This window comes from Cervus elaphus, chromosome 18 (assembly GCF_910594005.1).
Source record: "Cervus elaphus chromosome 18, mCerEla1.1, whole genome shotgun sequence".
NCBI classification, from domain to species: domain Eukaryota; kingdom Metazoa; phylum Chordata; class Mammalia; order Artiodactyla; family Cervidae; genus Cervus; species Cervus elaphus.
The window spans coordinates 77,303,445-77,327,525 of record NC_057832.1 but is presented as its reverse complement, the minus strand read 5'-3'; the positions used below and the strand labels follow the sequence as shown (position 1 = coordinate 77,327,525).

The window sequence follows — 24,081 nt, the reverse complement described above, 5'->3', positions numbered from 1 at the left end:
TAAGCTCTTGTCCTCCCCTTTGTATCCCAATGACTGTCACCAATGGGTGCCTACTGTGTCGCTGATAGTAATTGAGGCTGACATGGACGAATAAGAGTCAAAACAGTGTAAGGATCACCAAACAGCCACACCACACAGGCTGCTGTAAAAACAGGGCTGGTTATTTTTGTGTAAAAGATCAAGAAGGACAGAGCAATGTACTGAGAGACAAAAACAGTACTTCATTTCCCTTGAAACTTTGCAAAGAAGATAAGATGTGAGCAGATATTACACCTTCAAAAGCCGTGGGAAGAACGCGGTGATTGAGAAAGGGCATCCTCTCCTGCAGGAAGAGGAGGATGAGTCAGGGGTAAACAAGGGACAGCACGGAGGCGGTGCAGACTGTGGTGGAAAGTGGAGAGACTGAATCCTGACTCTGGCATTGACCAAGGGCATGTCCATGGTCACGACCCTGAAACTCAGGTTCCTTGTCTAGACAATACAAAACAGAGGTAGTACCTACTTCATAGAGTTGCTGTGAGGAGTAAATGAGATCCTGCCTGGAAAAGTCCCAGAAGAGTGGGGTTCAGGACATCGCAGCTCCTCTAATGAAAGCCACGTGTGAGCATGGCTCACAGATGGTAATCATCACCATCCCAAAGTCCAAAGCAACTTTCAGAAGATTATAGACTAACAAGAGAGCAAGAATAAAGTTCCTCTTCATGAAGTATCGTTGATTCATCAAGACTGGTAGATATTAGACTGCAAATCAGGTCATTCATGAACGTATTTTGCAGAAGCCTTTGGCAAAAATGTCTCAACAATTGCAGACTCATTTAAATTCCTGTGACTATGCCTGTTACGAAACTAGCTATGCTTAATACGTCCTCCTAGATAATATGATTTATATCTTAATTTATATCTTAGATTTTAAATATGCTATTAATCCTGGAAATTATTTAACCGTGGAATTTTTACCACGAATTTATATTTCTTGTGGCTCATATTAGCAGAAATTTTCTAAAAGAAGGATACAAGGTTTTGACCAGCTTTCTTTCCTACTAATTTCAGATAGATAAAGAAATTGCCATGAGAAAAAATACTTGTGTTCGTCTCACACCAGAAATGTTTCAGTGATCTCTTTCATGTCAAGTTACAATCTTACATTTATAGGGGTAAGCCAGATTATTGCATGAAGGGCTCAGAATGTACTATTGTAATGTTACTTCACAGTCATAAATTATTCACGGAATATTTCACTAACCATACTACACAACTGCAGTTGCAGTTTTAGATTTTCCTTCCACTTGTCTGATGTCCTCTTCTGACACAGATTGTGTTAGTTAACGAGGCTGTGTAACAAATTACCCCACAACTTAGTGGCTTGAAACAACATTTATTATCTTAGAGTCATTTCTGAGTTGGAATCTATGTGCAGCTTATCTTTAGACTTGGGGATCTTTCACAAGGCTGTGATCAAGGAGTTTGCTAAGGCTACCATCATCTCAAACCTCAAGCATGGAAGAACCTGCTTTAAGCTTGGTCAAGTGGCTGTGGCAGGCCTCAGATCCTCACTGGCTGTTGGTTGAAGATACCAATGCCTTGCCATATGAGCTTCTTCTTTTTTTTTTTAATTTCTTAATCGGAGGACAATTGTTTTACAATGTTGTGTTAGTTTCCGCCTCACAACAACACAAATCAATGATAATTATATATATAACCCCTCTGTCTTGAGCCTCCCTAGCCCCTCCCATCATACCCCTCTAGGTCGTCACAGAGCACCAGGCTGGGGTCCCCTATGTTACACAGCAGCTTCCCACTAGCAGTCAATTTTGCACAGCCACATGAGCTTCTATATAGGGCTACTCTCCAAGAGGGAGAGAGCAACAGATGCACAGAGAAGGTAAGGGCTGTGGTCTGAATGCTTGTGTTCCCCCCAAATCCATGTGTTGACACCTAACCCCTAAGGTGATGGTATTCGAAAGTGGGGCCTTTGGAAGGTGATTAGGTGATGAGGCCCCTTAAGAAAGCTGTTGAGGGGTTTCCTTGGTGGTTCAGTGGTAATGAGTTCTCCTGCTGATGTGGTTAGATCCCTGGTCTGGGAAAATCCCACATGCCACAGGGCAACTAAGCCTGCACACCATAACTACTGAACCTGCGCTCGAGCCCCAGGGAACCGCAACTAATGAGCCCCTAAGCCACAACTACTGAAGCCTGAGAGCCCTAGGGCCCATGCTCTGCAACAAGAGAAGCCGCCGCAATGACAAACGAAAAGGAACCCCCAATCGCCACATCTAGAGAACAGCCCACGAAGAAAGGAAGATCCAGGAAGACCAAAAATAAATAATTTTTAAAAAGCCACTTAGAAAGCTCCCTTGTCCCTTCCACTCTGTGAGGATACAAGAAGCCGGCTGTTTGCAACCTAGACGAGGGCTCTCACCAGACTAACCATGCCAGCACCCTGACCTTGTTCTTTCAGCTTCCAGGACTGTAAGCAATAAACGTCTGCTGTTTATAAGTTACCCAGTTCTATAGTATTTTGTTATAGCAGCCCAAACAGACTAGGATAGTAAGCTAGACATAAGACACAGTCTTTTTATAACCTAATCTTGGAAATGACATTGCATCACTTTGGCCATACTCTGTTAGAATCAAGTAACCATGATCAGCCCACACCCGAGGAAAGGGGAGGACAGGAAGTCATCTCAGAACATGTCTGCCTCACAAGAATGCATTTAAAGCAGTGCTTCTCAAACTAATCCTGGTGATAGATCAGCTTTCTTTCCCCAGTTACAGGTCAGTACTTTTGTACAATAAAAAAATTCATTTCTAGAAAAATTAAGCAACTACAGTATATAAAAGCAAACCCATTGATCATGGCTTGGTTGTTACAACAATGTCAAAAGACTGTAAACATTTCTAAACATTCAGTTCTATTACTTACCTCATCTGGACCAGAAACAAATAGTTTATGGACTAATCTCAGTTATGGACCATCCTTTGAGTGGCACTGGTTTAAGGATTTGAATAAACACAGATGACTTTTCAGGGCTTTTACAAGTCAGCGATCCGTACTTTTCACTTGGCTATTCCTGGGAATAGGGATTCTAGAAAAAAAATTTTTTTAAACCTCAAACAAACAAAAAACCTATTCTCCACTCTCTCTGACTTCCTAAAAATGGGATCTTTCGTTATGCTGAAGGTCAAAGGTATGTAGGATTGATTATGAGTCCCCTGTTTAATATTTGACCTCAAGGTCCTTTCTGTGCCTCATTCTCACCAGTCTGTAAGCCACAGATTTGAATTGTGCAGTCTGACTCAACATTAAAAAAACTAAGATCATGGCATCTGGTCCCATCACTTTATAGCAAATAGAAGGGGAAAAATTAGAAGCAGTGACAGATTTTATCTTCTTGGGCTCCAAAATCACTGCAGACAGTGACTGCAGCCATGAAATTAAAAGATGCTTGATTCTTGGAAGGAAAGCTATGACAAACCTAGACAGTGTATTAAAAAGTAGAGATATCACTTTGCCAACGAAGGTCCATATAGTCAAAGCTATGGTTTTTCCAATAATCATATATGAATGTGAGAATTGGACTATAAAGAAGGCTAAGTGCTGAAGAATTAATGCTTTTGAACTGTGGTGCTAGAGAAGACTCTTGAATGTCCCTTGGACCATGAGGAGATCAAACCAGTCAATCGTAAAGGAAATTAACCCTGAATATTCATTGGAAGGACTGATGCTGAAGCTGAAACTCCAGTATTTTAGCCACCTGATTCGACGAGTCAACTCACTAGAAAAGACCCAAATGCTGGGAAAGATGAAGGCAAAAGGAGAAGGGGCGGCAGAAGAGGATGAGATGGTTAATAGCATCACCGACTCAATGGACACGAATCTGAGCAAACTCTGGAAGAGAGTAAAGAACAGAAGAGCCTGATGTGCTGTAGTCTGTGGGGTCTCAAAGATTCAGATGCAACTTAGTGACCGAACTATAAGCCTGACAGATACTATCATTATCAGCTCACATTTTACAGGTGAGGAGTCAGCCCCTTCCCCAACTATATCAGGAAGTTTGAAGGTCCTTCCTCTTGTTCATCTATTCGGATCCTTCAAAACACATCTCAAGTGTAAAAGATTCAATTCCACTGGAAAACACTGTATTTTGAGTACTGACTGAGTGCAAGTTTCTGAGAGATACTACCCTGAAGAAGGTACCACCTCTGTCCTCATCTGGTTTACGGCACTTAATTTATGGTCATTTACATCTCCAAAATATTTAGGCATTGGAGAACATTCTTTCGCTCCCCAATGAGACCATAAACTTACAGAGCAAATGTACTCCCTTTCCTACCCTTCACAACATCAGGCAGTTCAGTGGGTCCTCAGAAAACACTGAGCTAGATGTCTGAATTCAGCAGATGTTAACCAAGCCCCAGAACCCGAATCCCTGTCCAGGGACTAAGTGTCCCAAACCTCACTAACCTGGCAGAGCATCTCTCTTCCAGCCTCTTCACACCTGATAACCCACTCTCCAGGGCTTAAAGTAGAAGCCGCCTTTTCAGAAGTCTGCTTCTGCTACCCTGGTTCTCATAGAGCAAACTGGCGTCTGGTGTGGAGTTCTCATTACATTAGCCCCAAGACAGAGGAGAAATCTGGGTGGAGGAAGGGGCCTTTAAACACAACCCTTGCTCAGTTTCTTACACAACTGCCAACCCTCAGCTGGGCATGCCCACCCTCTCCCGCCCTGCCCTCTCCCCAGAAAGGGAGTAAGTTAGCAAAACTCACAATGGCAAGGCCCAGTGCTGAGCACCAAGGTAAGCCAAATAGGTGGGGTTTTTTTGCCCTCAAGAATGTATAATGGACAAATCAGGTCAATTTCAACTACAATGCAAAGTGAAATGTGCCAAGTGTTGCAATGTTGGCATATGGAGAAATCACTGTGGGAGAACAGATGGGGGAAGAGAATTCCAAATGGTGAAAATTCAAAGGATATACCTTTGGGTTAAGCCTTGGAGGATGGGTAATACAAATGATGGATAACACTCTGAGGCCACTTCCTACCTACCCAGTGCTGTGGTTGGTGGTGTACACACCTCATTTAGGGGTCACAACAGGTGTCCTGAAGGGGTGCTCTCATTAGTCACACTTCACAGTGAGGAAACACGTACTGAGAGTGACCGATTTGTCCAAGGTCCACGCTAGTAAGCAGTAGAGGGGGGATTTGGACGTCTACAGGGTAACGATAGAGCACTGCTCTTAACTTCTGGCAGGGCAAGCCTGGGAGAGGCGGGGGGAACAGACAACAGTTCTGTTTGATCCTTATGGCAACTTTGGAATCTATATGTCAAACTGTCGGCTTTACAATGCATTGTCTCTGATCTCCCCACATCCTATTGAACAGGTACTTTTATCCCCATTTTACAGATAAGAAAACTGAGGCACAGAGAAGTAACTTTTCAAGGTCACACGACTGGTAGATAGTGGCGCTGGGATGTGAACCTACTGTGCCAGCTGAGTGTTCTCACGTGGGTGGAAGCCCTCTGCATGCCGCCCAGTGCCTCGACTTTCCGCCCTCCCTTCCCCCCCGCCCCCCCCCCCCCCAGTCTATACAGCCTGTCCCTTCCTACCCACCTTTACCCCTGACCCCCTACTTCCACCCCGCGGTTTCAGCCACAACCGCCCAGCCCATGACCACGGGATTGGAGACCACTTCGCGCCCAGAACTACTTCTGCTCCCAGGAAGCTTTGCGTTCCCCCGGAATAAAGAGCCTTTGAGCGCGGGGGCCCCGCCCCGCGCGGGCCCCTCCCACGGGCGGCCGTGGGCGTGTCCCCTGCGGCGGCGCCCGCGGCCCGGGGCGGAGCCTGGCTGCAGCTTGGGGCTGCGGGGCAGCCCGAGAGGGCGAGCTCTGACCGCAGGTGGCTCCTCCTCCGCCACCCCGCAGCCGCAGGTACCCAGCCGGCTGCGGTGGGGCCGCCTTTGTGCCCTGCTCCGGGGGCCCGCGACGGCCGCTGCGCACCCAGGTCCATTGTTTCGCCGCTCTCTCTTCCGGACAGGTGCCGGCGGCGCGCGGGGCCCCCACGTGCCAGAGCTGCGGCCTGAGCGCTGGGATCAGCGGGCGCCCGCCGGGGCGTCCTCGGACGCGCGGCGGGGGATGAAGTACTTGAAGCCGTGGTGGTCGGACGGCGGCAGCCTTCTTCACTTCACCATCCTGCTGAGCTTGGCGGAGCTCCGCCTGGACCTGGACCTAGACCTAGACCTAGACCTCTACCTGCTGTGTGCGCCGCGCACTCTGCTTGGAGATGAGCTGCTGCTCCGGAACGGCCAGACGAGCCACATCTCCGCGCTCAGTCCTTTCCCGGCCTCGGGAGGGTGGGGGCGCGCGGAACTGCTGCACCCCAAGTGCTGGGAGCGGGACCCAGCGGCGCCGCCAGAAGGCCGGCTGCTCCGGGAGGTGCGCGCGCTGGGGGTCCCCTTTATCCCCAGCACCCGAGTGGACGCGTGGCTGGTGCACAGCGTGGCTGCAGGCGACGCCGACGGGACGCACGCGCTGCTCGGCGCCGCAGCCGCCTCGTCTGCCGGGGGAGTGGGTGCCGGCGTGGACGGCGTTAGCCAGGCTGCTCCGGGTGGCGGCGGGGGTCCGCGAGCGGTTCAGAGTAGCCCCTTGGCCGCCGGGGAGGAGGAGAAGGCACCCGCGGAACCGACGGCTCAAGTGTCGGACGCTGGCGAACACGCGAGCGAGGTAACAGGAGAGCGGGACGCGAGCGTGTGCTGGGGGACCTGGCCCGGAGCCCTGGTTGTGGCAGGTAGAGCCGGGGGGGAGGGTGGGGGGGCACGCCTGCGCACCTCCACCCTTCGCCCCCGGCGGGGTGGGGTTTGCAGGTTTGCGGACAACTGTGAGCCTCTCCTTTTTGTGAATTCGACCGAAGAAAGCTTAGTGCTGTCGCTGTGGCTCTTAGGCTTTTGGGAACGAAATGGGTGAAGTCATCAGTTACGTTATAAAGAACACCTGTCCTGTGTTTGACGGCGATCAAGGGTAGTAGTTCGGGGGTGGAGAGGGAGGACAGTATGCTGGAAATTTTCTGGCCCACTGTCTTCGTTCAGTGCCTCGTGTAAAGTGACATGTCTTTTTACGGAACCGAAGGCGGCCTTGGGCTACGGGAGGATACACGTTTTTCTTAACCGCGCTCCCCGGTCCAACGCGCTCACCTCCTTCGGATTTTAACCCATTGCAGTTCGTTTTTTGATGCTTCTCTGGATTAAGGGGCTGTGGTCAGTGTCCACTCCGAGGGCCGCAGACAGACCGATCTGCTCTTACCTAACGATTCTCCACACCTAACAATTCACCTCCCCCCAGAACTTGTGTAACCCCTTAGCATAAAGAACACGGGTACCCTGACAGTCACCTAGTGACTAAGAAATTTCCTTTGGTTCCTGGTTCAAACCTTTCAGTTTAACTTCCTTTTAAAACAAAGTTCATCAGAATCCGTTGACTGAAGTGTCTGGTGCTCCCAACGGCGAGTTGGTGTCTACAGACACGGCATAGCAATTTCCAAAAACTCGCCTTATACGGAGTTCCTCCAAAGGGACCTCTGTAATGGGCCCAAACCTCAGTGTTAGCAATTGGTATTGATCAGCAAGAGTTCCTTGGACGTTGTTTTTGTGGAGTGCAATCTTATGCAAAAGGGGGCCAGACTGGTTTGTTTGCTGCTCTTCAGAATTGCCCTGTTTGTGTAGGCAGTTGCCAGACGAGCTTCTCCGCCCTCTCCTGGAGGGGTCATTGTGCCCAAGTGCCGGGTGATTCAGTGTTAAACGTATCCTATCCCTGCCTCTTCCTGGGGCCGGAACTAATGGGATGGGGGTGGGGGAGTCTCTGTGGGCCCGAACAAACGGAGGGTAGGGGTGGGTAGGTCCTTTCTGCTCGCTCCTCCAGTCTCCACTCCGGTGGGTGGTCTCACCTGAGTCCCTCCCGCTGCAGGGGTGGAGCGCTCTGTGACGCTCCCCTTCCCGATTGATTCCGTGCCACCCAGGGATGAAACCCAGTGTTGGATGCTGTCCCAGATGGCACCCTGCCCCCATCACTGCTCGGTGCCAGCCGGCCTGCGAGGTGTGCGAGGACCTGGAGGCACAGGAGGCTGCTCTTCAAGGACTTCGCTCCCCCTGCCCAGGCTCTCCTGGTTGATATCTCTTTACACCAGCAAGGCTGCCATGGGGGAAAGCTAGGCAGAGCCAGACCTTGGATGCCCTGAGCCCAGATTTCCTAAGGGAGAGGGTGAGGTTCACCCCAGGCCATTCTCCTGGTATCACCTACCCCAGCTGGCATGTGCCGACCTGCGGGACTGTGGTAGCTGCTGGGATGACCTGGTTTTGTTCATTCTGGCGATGATTAGCTGTCGAGCACCTTACAGTTTTCACAGCCAGTTCACCTGTATTGGTAACAGCTTTTACATGCCCCTTGTGAGGTCCACGGACCAGGCATCCTTATATCCAATTTATACTTGGAAAATAGAGATCCAGTGAGGTTGAGGGGCTTGGCTAAACCAGCAGAGTTAATTAGTACCAGAAGTGGATCTAGACCCTGAGCCCCCCTGACCCCCAGGGTGGCACATTAAGCATCTCCACTGCACTCTGGTTTTCTGTGCAAGCGTGCAGCTGGAATGGGCATGTCCCCCATTCCTGACCCCAGCACCACTGCTCTCCACTGCTGGATTGACTTTAAAAAGCAAATTGTACCATCCACAATGCTGAAGTTACAGTTGGAAACCGTGACTGGAGGAAATGGGCTGAAAAAACAAAACAGCTCTGGTTTTTGCAATCAGCAAACCTGGGTGTGGGGGCATCACATAATCATGTGCCCTCATACGGGCTACCTTAACCCCTTCAGGCCTCAGTGTCTCATCTGTTGAGTGGGAGAGTAATGCTTCCCTCGGGTGCTGTGCCCATTAAGTGGGAAAAGCATGTGTGAAGTGCCAGCCTAGTGCCTGGGATGTGATTGTTTTCTTCTTTTGCCCCCATCCTCAACACACCCTCCTTAACTCGCCCCACTCAACATTTAGTCTTGTTTGTCTCTGTGTCTAGCTTGATTGGCTGTCTGTTGAGGAGGTGGGGTGGGTTGGAACCAGACTGCCTGGTTTGGGATCCCAGTTCCACCATGCATTGCTCTGTGACCTTGGGCCATTTCTGAACCTATCTGTGCTTTATTCTCACCTGCACAATAGGAATAATATAGGTTATTATTAACCTGCCTACTGCAGGGGGTTGTTGTGAGAATTAAACAATTCATATCATGGAATAGGCTTAGAGCTGTGCCTGTCCCGTCTGAAACGCTCAAGGTTAACTTCAAAGAGAGGGAGTGCTGTGACATAAGAACATCTTAAGTTTGTTACAGACAATTCTGGAGGCTTACATTTGAGTTGTAGGAGATTCTGGTTTTATAGTATAACTTGCCATAATTTTTGTACATGTGCAAAAATATTTTGGAGTAGGGGATTTTCCAAGTTATCAAAGGAAGTACAGCTTTGGTTTCATTTCTTAGTGAGGCTAATCATTAGTTGCAAACAGTATGTGGAATTCCCCAGGGCAGACAAGCTTCCCTTCCTAACCACAACCATTCACTCACAACTTATGAGGCACATGTTCTTCAAAGTCATGCACTGGTTAAACAAAGAAATCAACAGTAGTTGCAGAATTGAATGTGTGAGCATATTTTGCCACTTTAAAACTGAGAGGACTTGTGGTCATCTTGATGTGGTTTCATGACGTGGGACATGACGTGGGACAGACGGGGACCTTCTGCTGGTTGAGGGGTCCAGCAGGACCTCTGACCTTTGGAATTGGTTTCTTCAGGTCACAGGAAGAATCTAATACAGTCAATATTTGCTTCTAAGAGTACATAAAGGGAAGAGAAAGTAGGTCCTTGATTGTTAAAGTTGGTTTTTGTTTCAAAATCAAAGATAGTCCCTGATGCCTGGGCAGTTGGAGATAGATGAAATTTCAAACACTTACCTGTTTTCAACTTACAACCATGATACAGAAATAGTCTTTTGTGTAATGATATGCATTGCAGTACAGTGTTTCACTGTAGACTTTTTACTTACTAAAATATGCAGTGAAGATGCACCTATGATCTTATGGGGAAGAATAGCATGTGTCACTGTGTTAGTGTTGTTGCTGTTTAGTTGCTCAGTCGTGTCTGACTCTTTGCTGCCCTATGGACTGTAGCCCGCCAGGCTCCTATGTCCACGGGATTTCCTAGAATACTGGAGTGGGTTGCCATTTCCTTCTTCAGGGGATCTTCCTGACCCAGGGATCGAGCCCGTGTCTCCTGCATTGGCAGAGGGATTCTTTGCCACTGAGCCTCCTGGGAAGCCCATTAGTGTCTTAGGGCTGCTGCGACAAAGTAGCATGAACCAGGCGACTTAACAGAAGTTTCCTGTCTCACAGTTCTGGAGGGAAAAAGGTGGAGATACGGTCTCAGCAGTTCTGAGGTTCCAGGCCTCACTCCTGGTTTCTGGTCATTTGCTGGCAGTCTTCGGCAGCCCTTGCTTTTTACTGCATCAGCCCAGTCTCTGCCTTCTTCACATGGCCTTGTCCCTGTAAGCATGCCTGTAGCCAGATTTCCCTCTTTATAGGACACCAGTCATATAGGATTAGGGGCCCACCTTCTCATCCTAACCAATTACATCAGCAACGGCCCAGTTTCCAAATAAGGTCACATTCTGCGGTACTGAGGGTTCTGACTTGGAACACATCAATTTTGAGGGACTCAGTTCAATCCATTATGCTGTCACCATCTCCCCTTTCTGGGAACTCTCGGGGGTGTTCCACTTGCTTACCAACTAGGTACCAGTTGTTGCAAGTCCTCGGTGTCTAGAAGCAGCTGGACTACGCGTGGGACTATTTGCAGAAGGACTTGGTGTAAGTTCTTGAGCAAAGCTGGTTTTTGGCTGGCTTGTTGTGCCACAACCCCAAGGAACCCCAGACTTCTTCCAGTCAGCCCTTGACCTGACGTGGTAGGTTACAGAGACATCATCTCTACACTGTATGAGTCTCCCCTTTGCTCGCCCTACTTCTCAGCTCCACTCAGAGTCGGAGCACGGGGCCCAGGCCTGCCCCTGTGGTCAGTGTGCTGGCCCCGGAGCTTCACTGCTGCCTGCTTATATGATCCGGAGCACACTTGTTAGCCTCCCTGTGCCTTGGCTCCCTTATCTGTGAAATGGGTTGGTAAGAGTCCCTTCAGGAGGATTAAAGAGATCACACGTGTTCTTCGGGGTTGGCACTTGGTAAGCCCTCCGTGTTAGCAGCTGCTGTTAAGTCAGCGGGGGCTGGAGGCACGCCAGTGCCCCTTCCTAACTTACTCCTCTGTGCTTTGTCTCCAGAGCATGCCTTGTTCTTTCCCGTTTTCATCTGGGAAGCCCCCCCGGGGCTCCTCATTGGCTACCAGTTTGCTGTTTTGTTGTTCAAGGCTCCCCATCTGATGCAGCTCCCCATTCTGAGTTCATCTCTCCAGCTGGCCCACACCTGGAGCCTACTTTGCTACTTTGACTTTCTCCCTTCCTCCTCCCCAAATAGCCGGTTCTATCCTGCTTTTGACTCGGTTACCTTTGCCCAGAATGCATCCCTTCATTTTTTTCAAGTCATTTGCTGTTAAGTTCTAACTCCTCTCCACTGTTACCTCAAGCATTTCCTGTTCTTTCCTTTGTGCCCTACTGCATTTTGTGACATTTCTTCTATGGGACTTGTGTTCTCTACTTTGAACTGTAGCGCCTTAAGTGTGAAAACTGGGTCTTCACTCTAATGTGCAAGTGGCACCCAGGGACAGGATTAGGAGCAGAAGCCCATTTAATCAGCGTGTGTTGAGCTCCTCATTCATCCTCCACGTTGACTCTGCAGAGCTTCTCGGGTGCTGAGAGCTCACATGTCTTGAGACCTTCCAGGCCAGAGTCCCAACTAGAAATATACAAAATATACAAAATCCTGATGGGCTGTCTGACCACTTAATGCCAATTTGAGTGGATGGGGCAGTGGAAAGCAGACTTTCAGGTTGGCATATAATTAACCAGGTGGTGAAACTCAGGATTGCCTAAAGTATGATCTTGCCCAGAATAGACAGGTTACTGTTCTTAAGTGCTAAGATAGACTATGCCACCACCCCCCCGCCCCGCGCCACCCACTAAAAAATTGAAACGTAAAAACAAGTTCCTCACATTTGTGGTAGCCTTTCAATCTGAATAGTTTATTCTCAAAATCTAATTAAAGATGTATAGTAATATTCAAATACACTTCTGGGCAGCTGAAGCAGGCTGAGGCTCCGGCACACACATGGGTGGTTTTTGGTTGAGTTGCAGCTGGTGCAGATCATGGTCAGTGTTGTAGAGGCAAGGAAGGCATGGCCTTTTGCGATTGGGTGCAACTGGGTTCCCTGGCTTAGCCAGGGTTCTCCAGGGAACAGAGTCAGAATGTGTGTGTGTGTGTGTGTGTGTGTATGCTAAGTAGCTCCAGTCGTGACCAACTCTTTGTGACCCCATGGACTGTAGCCCACCAGGCTCCTCTGTCCATGGGATCTCCCAGGCAAGAATACTCGAGTGGGTTACCATGTCCTCCTCCAGGCGATCTTCCCAACCAAGGGATCAAACCCATGTCTCCTGATGCAGGTTTGAGGCAAAATTTCTTCCCCAGGGAGACCTTAGTTTTGTTCCATTTTGCCCTGAAAGACTTTCAGTTGATTGGATGAGGCCCACTTGGATTATCAAAGACACTCTCTCTTACTCAGTCACCTGGTTGGGTGCCACTGTTACCCACATTTGCACAGTACCTCTGCACAGTACATCTGCACAGTACCTCAGTACCTTCACAGCAACACTAGGTTAGCATCTGATGGCATTCTGGGCCCTGTCGCCTGGCCACACTGACATGTAAAACCAGTCATCACCCCATCCCAGCTCCATCTCCTCCTGGGCAAACTCCATGAGGCTTGGTGTCCAAATGGTAAAAGGTGAATATTAACTTCTTTCTGGGAAAGTTCTTTGAGCATTAAATCATACTGTATGTTAAAGGGCTAGCGCCAGTTTTGGCATAGTAATAGATATCCAGCAAGTGATCTGCTCTCACTGCTCCAGAGCTGGGGAATGTCAGACTCCCAGGAAACCCCTGACATCTGGAGGAAATGGCGGATGACTGTGAGGTCTTGCAGGAGGCCTTGGGCTTGTTGAGGAGGCAAAACCCTTAAGGCTCATCTGAAAGAAGAGCTGCTTAGCCTTACTTTAGAGCTGGGTTTCTCATCCCAGTGACTGTGTCAATTACCTGGTTGCTTGATACAATGTAAATTTCAGGGCCCACCTGAGGCTGGCTGAATCAGAGCCTCTCAGATGGGGCTTGGGATGGGTCTACAGTTTCTCAGACGTCCACATGATTCTTCTGTCACCCCATCTTGATCTCAGGTATGGTGTTACTGCCTTAGGGCTTTTTGATGCCCAGCAATGTAGGAATGGAGGGCGGAGGGGTGTGGGCGGGGGACAGTGCCTGGTTGAAAACTATCCTTCTGAATTTAAAGCCCAAAAGAGCTCATAGACTGACTGAGCCAAAGTACCTGCTTGGGCAGCAGGACCTGGGCTAGAGCCCTGGTTTGCCAGGTGTTGTTTTAAAGTTAAAGCCTGACCTGTGTAGTTCCTTGCTGGGAATGAGGAACTAACTTGCAAAATTAACTAATAATGAATGCAGAACTAACTTGCAAATAAATGCAGTTCAAAACTAACTCATGCTTAAGTTCTAGAATAGGTGAAGCTAGGGTACAAATATGAGAACTTTCTGGGAGTGTCTGAGAACTTTAAATGTTCTCTCTCACAGTTGAGGTGCAAGTTAAATGGGTGCCTGCATTTGTCAGAATTGTGCAGTTAAGGTTTATAAAGTTCTGGCCAGGTATACCCTACCTAAAAACTATGAGAGAATAATTGAGTAGTGGGGAGGGGAGGGGTGGTGGGATTAGTGATATAAGAACAACAGGTAAGGGACTTACCTGTTGTTGGACTAACCACTGGTGGCCCAGTGGTTAAGACTGCGCTTCCAATGCAGGGGGCTTGGGTTCGATCCCCAATCTCTTCCTGGTCTCAATCCCTGGTTGGGGATTAAGATCCCATCCCTCAGGGCGCAGCTAAAAAACAAAACCAAAAAAGAATGGCAGGAAATTGTTGATAATTTTTGAAACTGGATGATGGGTTCATGGAGGGCTTGCTATGTTATTTTCTGTTTATTTTATGTGTTTGAAATTTTCCACTGTGAAGAAACACAAAAACATCATGCATGTTGAAGGCCGCTTGGCCTGCCCTGCCTGCTGGAGTAATGTAGCATTGCATGAATCTCTCCTGCTCCCCGCTCCCCACCTCCCCTGGGCTCTGCCCTGTCCTCTCCTGGTCCCTCTGCTCCCCCTCCCCCACTCCCCTCTGCCCTCCCCTCTCCAAGGCCCTCAGCCTGCACCTGGGGATTACTTGTGGGAGAAGCAGCTCCTTTTAAAATCAAAGCCTGCAGGTTGGAGTTCATGCCCTTGTGTCCCAGGTGTTGAGTCTCCTGTTTGGAAACACTGGTTGTTTTCATACCCGGCTTCTCCTGGTGGGCAGTCACATTGAATGGCTTAGTTTCAGCCTTGTGGAGGATGCTTGCCAGTTTTTTTAGCTGCTTCCTCTAGGAGCCTTCAGAAATGAGTTTAGTCTGTAGCACATGTTAGGGTGAGCAGTTTCCAGCACATAACAGCAAATGGAGAGAATGGAGATTGGATAATGGAGTCCCGTCCCTCGTCCCTGTCACCAGCTTAACCATCACCAGCGTAGGGCCAGTCTTGGCTCATCTCTCACTCCCCTTGTCCCTCCCCGCATTAGTTTGAAACAAATTCCAGACATCATTTCTTGTGATTCTTGTGCCAGCTCTTTGCAGGGACTTAGTCAAGAGAAGAAAAAAGCCTGGATTTGTTCCTTTCCTGTTCTTCCCACTACCTTTATCAACTCAGAAAATCTTCCATAAATATTTTAAGGTATATCCCTAAAGGACCCTTCTAAACATCAACACACTGCCAAGACCACACCTAAAAAAAATCAGCAAAAATTTGTTATCACTGAATGTCCAGTTTGTATTCAACCCCAGTTATCTTATGATAAATTTTTTCACAGTTGGTTTGTTGGACTCGCAATCCAAGTAAGATCAGTACCATGCACTGTAGCCAGCTGTTCTGCTTGATATTCAGAGAGGGACTTGCTTTATTTATACAGAGCGAACTCTTCCCATGTCTGCAGTTCTTATCTGTGGGATGCAAGTGGGAGCCATCGCGGGTCGTGGTGCAGTTGGCTTTCCTGTAGGAAGAAGGAACCCTTCTTCCTACAGAAGAGGAAATGAGTCTTCGATGAATGACTTCTCACAGCAGCAAACAGGGGTGTTGGGACACCCAGCGACTACCAGTGAAAGGCGGAGCCCTGGGTAGGGGGAGAAATGTTCAGGCCTCTCCTGTTTCCCCCAATCACCCCCTCCAGCCTCCTACTATACCCTCCCACCAATGAATCCTGCTGGGCGCCCCAGAGTGTGCAGGGCTCAGCTTCTGGGGGACACATGGGGAGCGTGGGGGGGGGGCGGCAAACAAGAACCAGGACAGTGTCCATGAGCAGGCTGTCAAGTAAAAACACCTGCAGCCACACTCTTTTAAGTCACCTACCAGGTCTGTGACTTAACAGCAAGTTGCTTAACCGCTCTGTGCCTCAGTTTCCCCCTTCGTAAAAGCAGAAAAGAGCAGTACCTGGGATGCCAGGCGACTTCAGTGAGATCATGATTGTGGTGCCTGGCCCAGAGTGAGTGCTCAATCAGTGTGAGCTATAATTATTATAAACTGCTGCAGCAAACCACCCAGGCCAGACAGGACACAGTCTCTCTTTATCTGGCTTCTTGTTTCTCTCCAGACCTGATGACTCCAGCTTACTTCCAGCCTAGAGCCAGGGCCTCAGAATTCTTTGGCCGTCATCCCTCTCCCTCTGATGCCATCCTTCTCGTAGGCTCCACACTGTTCTTTGTCTTTGAAGGTCCTTCCAACCCTAAAGGTCACAGCAGGTCTCAGTCCCGCCCCCCTCAGATGACTAAACGAAAGGCCCAGCCAGCGAAGCCAGCCAGAACTGTTCACAGAGAGTGTTTTCAGGGTCAAACTCTCCATCTTCCTCTTCGGTCCCAACACAGGATAGTAAGTACCAAGTCAGAAATCATGCTGCCAGATCCCAGAACTTCCAAGACTCAGCAAAGAGAAGAGTCTGGCTTTGCTTCTTTCTCCCCTCTCCACTATCCTTCATTGTCTCTGAAAACCTTCCTTTGAGGCTCAGCTCTGCTCCCTAACTCACCTGTGGTGGCACAGATGAGTTAACAGCCAGAGGACAGGTGTCAGAAGGGTACAGCCCTCATTACCAGCAGGGAAGGATGTGGGAGAGGGGTAGTTAGGAAGTTTGGGATTGATAGGTTCACACTGCTGCAGTTGAAATAGATAACCAACAAGGACCTACTGTATATAGCACAAGGATGTTTAGTTGCTCGATATTCTGTAATAACCTAAATGGGAGAAGAATCTGAGAATGAATACATAGATACATGTATGTAAAAAGTGAAAGTGTTAGTTGCTCACTCATGTCTGGCTCTTTGCGACCCTCCAGACTGTGTAGCCCTCCAGGCTTTCTGTCCATTGGATTCTCGAGGCAAGAATACTGGAGTGGGTTGTCATGCCCTTCTCCAGGGAATCTTCCCGACCCAGGGAGATAGATGTATATGTCTCACTGCCACCTGAAACTGAGACAACATTGTTAATCAACTGAACTCCAGTATAAAATAAAAATTTAAAGATTATTTACAGCCCAGTAGGAAAGAAAAGACCCAAATAATTATAATTTTACATAGAATAGAAGGCATGTCATAGGAGAAACCCTATAGGCCATGGGATTTTTGAGACAGAAGAACCCAGTTTTAACTAAGGGGCCCAAACTGAGAAGGTTTGGATCCATGCGGAGGATGGGGTGGCTGGGCTCCCGGCGGTCAGGGCTGTGGTGGGAGGGCCTGCCTTTTCACCAGCTGCCAGTTCAGCGCAAGTCCCTGGGTGGTGTTGAGCACGCCAGCTCACAAGTTTACGATGGCTTCCTGTGGTGAGCATGGAAACTTTCTTCTCCTTTTTTTTAAAAATTGAGTCCCAGCCTGAGAGTAAAAATCACCTACCTACACACAAATAAAAAGTAACTTAATGATGGGTTTTGCTTACCCATTCTTTAAGAGCATGGACCATAAATCTCCACTATATACAACAGTGCTTGTAAAACACTTGTACTGTCTTTTTCAGCTCCTTGTCATTGAGTTGAGGAAAACAGGAAAAGAAGAAAGCAAAGAGATAGTAATTACTGGCTACTAGGGGCTGGGGTCGCTTTCTCTTGGGGTTCTGATTGAGTTGTCAGCAGTTAGTCATTAATTACAACTCTTCAGAATCAAAAAGCAGTAGAAAGTACTGATTAATGTATGCATAGTATCTTAAAATGTATAAAGTGCAATTCCTTAAAATATGAATTAGAACTCTTCCCCTTCATGTCACAGACAAGGAGATGGAGAGTCGGAGGGGCCCAAGGTCACAGCTGGTAGGATTAGGAGTGGCCTCTTTTACACAGCTGTTTTTGGACATGAGCCTTCCTAGCCAGGGGGCTTTTGTGGGACCTTGTGGACTGTGCAGAGTATACAAGTACAATAGCCCTTTTTCACTTTCTAAACAGAAATAATGGACCTTCCTCTCCTCCTTGACTTGCGTTCCTGGTGTCTCCACCACCCTCCGCTTAACTGTCACAAATCGGTCCCTGGGAAAAGGACTCTCTCTGAGCCCAACTTTAGTGGGCAGGATGTTTCTAAGGGAGTACCTTTTTGAATTTGCAGCTGTGGAAAGGAATACAAGAAAGCAAGTTTGGACGGAAGCAGGAGTCAAGCTGTGGAGCAGGTAGGCAGTTCCAGGAGCTCTGGGGCTTACGTGGCCCTTCACAGTGGTCCCATGATGGGTGAGGTGGCCAGGCCTTTGTACTCGCTCTGCCCAGTCCTGGGATGTAGGTGCCCCAGGAAGGGTGTGACCTTAGGTGAGGGGGCCCTAGGTAGGCGAGGCATTCTGTAAAGGCCCAGCTGGAGGCTCTTTGCTCCCAGGTCAAGGAGAATTCTTTCAAACTTTCCAGTGAGGAGTTCTGATGTTCCATAAAGCTTCCCAATTCTTTTTTCTTCGAAACCAGCATGACAATGATACCAAAAAAGAAAAAGAAAGAATCCAGGAATTACTCTTATGCATATTCCTGCAAAACATTAGATAAAATGTTAGCAAGTTACACAGAAATATAGGTGCATAAAGCATTTCTTTAAATGGATGTATTAATTATCCATTGCTGCAGAGCAGATTGTTCCAAAACTTAATGACTTAATACCACATTTATTATCCCATTTATTATGTGAGTCAGAAATTCGGGAGTGGCTTAGCTGGGTGGTTCTCCTTCCTGGTTTCCAGAGGCTGTAGTGAAGATGGTGATTGGAGTGCATTTATCTGAAGGCTGAACTGGGGCTGAAAGATCCAGTTCTGAGGTGGACCTCTGACAACTGTGGTCAGGAGGCCGCAACTCTATGCCAAGTAGAGTTGGAGAGGCCGAGGCCTCTCCATAGAAAGCTTGAATGTCCTTGCAACATGAGTGCTGGCTTTCACCAGGACAAGTGATCAGAGGAGAGCAAAGAGGAAGCCACAGGGCTGAACCATTACGCCCACCTAATAATACTCCTTTTGTCAAAAACTACTCATTAAGTCTGGCTCCAACTCAGGAGGGGGATTCATCTTTACTTCTTGAAGAAGAAGAAAAGAGTGTTATATATAATTTGTGGATATTTTTGAAACACCTTAATATTCAGTATCCATTTCTACTTTTAAAAATGCCCTTCAGAAATAAGGATAGAGCTTCATACTACCAAATCCTCAGATACAGTCTTGTATCCACTTTCTACTCCTTATCCTGAAATGAAGACTTTATTTTTCTTTCTTTTTTTTTTCTTGTGTAATCTTTTTTTTTTTAATTTTTTATTTTATTTATTTTTTTTTATTAGTTGGAGGCTAATTACTTCACAACATTTCAGTGGGTTTTGTCATACATTGATATGAATCAGCCATAGATTTACACGTATTCCCCATCCTGATCCCCCCTCCCACCTCCCTCTCCACCCGGTTCCTCTGGGTCTTCCCAGTGCACCAGGCCCGAGCACTTGTCTCATGCATCCCACCTGGGCTGGTGACCTGTTTCACCATAGATAGTATACATGCTGTTCTTTTGAAACATCCCACCCTCACCTTCTCCCACAGAGTTCAAAAGTCTGTTCTGTATTTCTGTGTCTCTTTTTCTGTTTTGCATATAGGGTTATCGTTACCATCTTTCTAGATTCCATATATATGTGTTAGTATGCTATAATGGTCTTTATCTCTGGCTTACTTCACTCTGTATAATGGGCTCCAGTTTCATCCATCTCATTAGGACTGATTCAAATGAATTCTTTTTAACGGCTGAGTGATATTCCATGGTGTATATGTACCACAGCTTCCTTATCCATTCATCTGCGGATGGGCATCTATGTTGCTTCCATGTCCTGGCTATTATAAAGAGTGCTGCGACCTCCAAGCAGCACTCAACACAATCAACCACTCCATTCTTACTGAAACAGTTTTGGATTCTGAGACACTGCTATTCTGTTCTGTCTTCCCCTGCAACTCATTCCTTGTCTTCTTCAGTCTTTTCTCACCAGCTTTTCTGCTTGACCTCTGAATGTTTCAGTCCCGCAGAATCCTGTCGTGAGCCCCTTCTTGCCTTGTGCTCACTTGCTGGAATCTCACTAGTTCCTGTGTGTGTGTTTATGTTGATGTGTTCCCAGCTTTTACTTCCAGTTCAAACCTTTGCTCTAAATGCCAGATTCTCATCTCAGTAGTGTAATAGATATTTCTGCTTGACTTTTTACATCTCAAATTTGACATTTCAAAAATGGAAGACCTCTCAGTTTCCCTTTTTAATGGTTCTGTTTGTAACTACCCACCATCTTTATTCAAGCCGGAAATCTAGGAGTCATTCTGAATTTTCTTCCCTTTCCTTGATCTCCCATTTCCAGTCCATCAACAAGCCCTCTCTCATTTTCCAAGGTGTATCATGGATTCTTCCGCTTCTCTGTCACCACCACCTTTTTGTAGACTGCTATTTCTGTGTGTGTGTGCTAAAGTCACTTTAGTCATGTCCGACTCTCTGCAACCCCATGGACTATAGCCTGCCAGGCTCCTCTGACCCTGGGATTCTCCAGACAAGAATACTGGAGTGGGTTGCCATACCTTTCTCCAGGGAATCTTCCCAACCCAGGGATCGAACCCGGGTCTCTTATGTCTCCTGCATTGGCCAGCAGATTCTTTACCACTAGGCCATCTGGGAAGACTGTTACCTACTGTCAATTATTGTAGTAATCTCCTAACTGGTCTCCCCACTTCCACTCTTGGATTTTCTCTGTGGTTGCAGAGGAAGAAGAAATAACTGTAGCTCAGATTCCTACTCTAACTGTGACTTTTCCTGCCTTGGCCCTTTTGCTCCACATGCCTCTGTCCTTAGGGGAACTCAGGCTTTCTCTCATGTCTCGAGTCTCTCCCCCACTCCTGCCTAGGACTCTTCCCCGACTGTCTTCAGAGTCGCCACTTGTTTCATACATACACTGATCAGAGACTGCATGGGAGAAGGTCTTCCCTAACCAGTCTTTCTAAAGGTGGGCCCCCCCTTCTTCTCTTCCACTTGCCATAACTTGCAGTAATTTTCTTAGTTCACTTGTATTTTGGGCTTCCTCTCCCTTCAAATGTAAGCTCTGAAGAGGCAATCTAGACTTTTTTCCCACTGTTGTATCCCCAGCATCCAGTATACTATTGGGCATTTAATATGTATTGATTGAATGAGTGAATGAATAAGGAAAGCTGTGTGATATCCCTATTGATGAAACATGAATAAAAAATAAGAATGGCAGGTGTGATAATGTGATGTGATACGTATTTAGTCCTCATCTGCCCCCACCCCCCGACCGCTATGTGGCAGAGTTCCCAGAGACCTTGGAATTTCCTAAACATGAGAGCAACGGGAGCATCTTTTGTTATAATATTTGGTCTCTCAGTCCTCAGTTCCTGAAATAGTTCTCGAGCCCTGAAGGTGAAAGGAAGCTTTTCCCATTTATAACATGCCCCTTCTAACCACACCTGACTTATGGGTTGTTTTTTGTTTTTTTAATATTTATTTATTTGGCTGTGCCAGGTCTTTTTTTTTTAGTATATGTGCTGCCGAAGTGAGCACTGTGCCAGTCTTAATTGCAGCATATGGGATCTAGTTCCCTGACCATAGATTGAACCTGAGCCCCTTGCATTGGGATTGTGGAGTGTTAGCCACTGGACCCCCAGGGAAGTCTCTTCATTCTGTTGATGAGGTAGCTTTGGGAGAGCCCCCTAAAGATGGGGGCTGGTTGCCAGGGGAACCAACCACATGATGAGAGGATTAGAACTTTAACCCCCCCACCCCCCACCAGACCTCTGGGGAAGGGAGAGCAGCTGTAGATTGCGTTTAGTCACTAACAGCCAGTGATCGATCAACCATGCTTGTGTAGTGATGCCTCCATAAAAAGCCAGAGGGAGGGCCTTGGAGGTCTTCCAGTGTGGTGACCCCATGGTGGTGCTGGGAGAGTGGCGCAGGCGTGCCAGCTTGTGACCTTCCCACAGTCCTTGCCTTCAGGCATGTTTCTTTCTGAGTTGTGTCCTTTTGTAATAAAATGGTAATCTAGTGAGTTAAATGTTTTCCTGAGATCTGTGAGCCACTCTAGCAAACTAATCACACCAGAGGAGGAGGAGGGTTATGGGGACCTTTAATTTATAGGCACTTGGTGGGAAGCACAGGTGACCACCTGGACTTGGAACTGACCTCTGGAGGGAGAGGTGGCAGTTTTGAGACTGAGCCTTTGACCTGTGGGATCTGATGCTACCTCTAGGTAGATAGTGTCAGAACTGAATTAAGTTATAGAACACGCAGGTGGTGTCACAGAACTGCCAGGTGTGTGAAAAGCCCACACGTCTGGTGCCAGAAGTGAAGTGGCAGACCATTGAGAGTGGAGGGACGACACTGTTTTCCTTTCCGTCAGATATCATCGTCATTACTGAGCAGTATTCTGAAAGCATGAGCAAAGCAATTAGAAAGGAAAGGGAAATAAATTTAAATCATGAGAAGGAAGAGGTGAAAAAGAATTAGTAAAGCAGTCGACATGACTGTATATACTTTGGGGGGAAAAATACAGATTAACAGGAATTATAATGGAAGAATAGTTTTTCTGAGACTACCTTCTGTGGTTGCCTTGGACAAAATGATTTTGCCATGTAGGAATTTTAGGGGATGACTTTAGTTAGATATAATTTCAAACTTTAAAAAAAGTTGTAAAAAAAAAAAAAAAAAGTTGTGAGAGTAGTATATATCCTTTACTCAGATTTGCCTGTTGTTTACATTTGGCCCCTTTTGAGTTACCTGTTTATAATTACATCTATATACACATACAGTTCTTTCATTTTGAAACATCTAAGAATGAATTGCAGCCATTACGTATAGTACTTCCTAGTATGATCTATAACCAGTTAACCAGAATCAGGAAAATTTAACATGAATCTAAGACTATAATCTATTATCCATACTCAAAATTTTATCTATTGCCCCAGTAATATCCTATGTAACTACTTTTTCTCCTGGGTCTGTGTCTAACCCAGGAGCACACATTGCATTTACTTGTCAAATCTCTTAAATCACCTTTAATATGGAAAAGTTCTTTCAGTTCTTGACCTTTAGATTTTGGAAGAATATCAACCAGTTATTTTGTAAAGTGGCTCCCAATTTTGATTTGTCTGATGTTTCCTCATTACATTGAGATTATGAACACCACAGAAATGGTATTGTATTATCCTTCATATTGTGTCAGGAGGCATCTTGGTTTATCGCCATATGGTGATGATAGATTTGACCACTGGTTTATTTATTTTTCTTTTGAACTTATTTTGTGTTGGGGTGCAGCCAATTAACAATGTTGTGATAGTTTCCGATAAACAGCACAGGGACTCAGCCATACACATACATTCTTCCCCCAAATACCCCGTGCCCCCATCCAGGCTGCTGCATAACATTTGACCACTTGGTTTAGATGGTGTTTGCCAGGTTTCTCCTGAAGGGTTATTATTTTTCTCTTTGTAATTAAAAAGTAATCTGGGGTGATACTTTGAGGCTACTTAAGTATTTTTATTTTTCATCAAGTTTTTATTCTCTAGTTTCAGCATTCATTCATGATTTTCTAACTCCATCATTCTCCTTCTATATTTATTAGTTGCATTCTACTGTAAGGGAGATATTTCCCTTTCTCCTCATTTACTTGTTTATACTGAAATGAACTCATTGGTCCTTTAACACATTTATTGAGTTATGATCCATTGTTATATGATATAATAGGATTTTTAACCTATTTTCTTGTCATGTGATTTGTAGTCATACAGAATTTCTCTATCTTCCATTCTTCTCCCAAGTTTTAAGGCAGGCCATCTTACAGACTTTTGTTACCAAACTCATATACTCTGAAAGTTTCCTTATGGGCTTGATCTAGTTAGGTATTAGCCACTGGTTTCCTCTTATTGTTTATTTATGTATTGTTATAGATAACATTCTCATGTTTGCAAGTTTATGTGTCTCTCTACATGTGTTGTATTTATTCTGATATTACAGACTCAGGGGACCTTGCTTCATAGTTCTAAAATAGATCTTGTGATTTAGAGGTTAGAAGCTCCTATGCCCACCAGCAGCAAATTTATTTGTAAACAAAGTTAACTGCCTCAGGAATCTAGAATTTTGAATTAGATTCTCTTAATGCTTAACAAAAGAAACCTTCTCTTGGCAAAAGATTGAGGTTAAAAGAGTGTTGACCAGTCTTATCTTTTCCCTTCTTCCCTGAATTTAGATGGGAATCAGTGTTTCAGTTGCAGAAAAGAGCAAGACTATGGAATCTC

The 24,081-nt window shown here is 46.7% G+C and overlaps 1 protein-coding gene across 1 annotated transcript in view; it reads left to right on the top strand.

Moving 5' to 3' along the window:
* The first annotated feature begins 5,841 nt into the window (after positions 1 to 5,841).
* The window catches only part of NFE2L3 (nuclear factor, erythroid 2 like 3), a 31,499-nt gene continuing 13,259 nt past the window's right edge, over positions 5,842 to 24,081 (top strand). Inside the window, exon 1 of the mRNA XM_043873340.1 lies at positions 5,842 to 6,723. Coding sequence (XP_043729275.1) covers positions 6,136 to 6,723 — 588 coding nt within the window. The 5' untranslated portion in view covers positions 5,842 to 6,135. The remainder of the gene's footprint in view (positions 6,724 to 24,081) is intronic.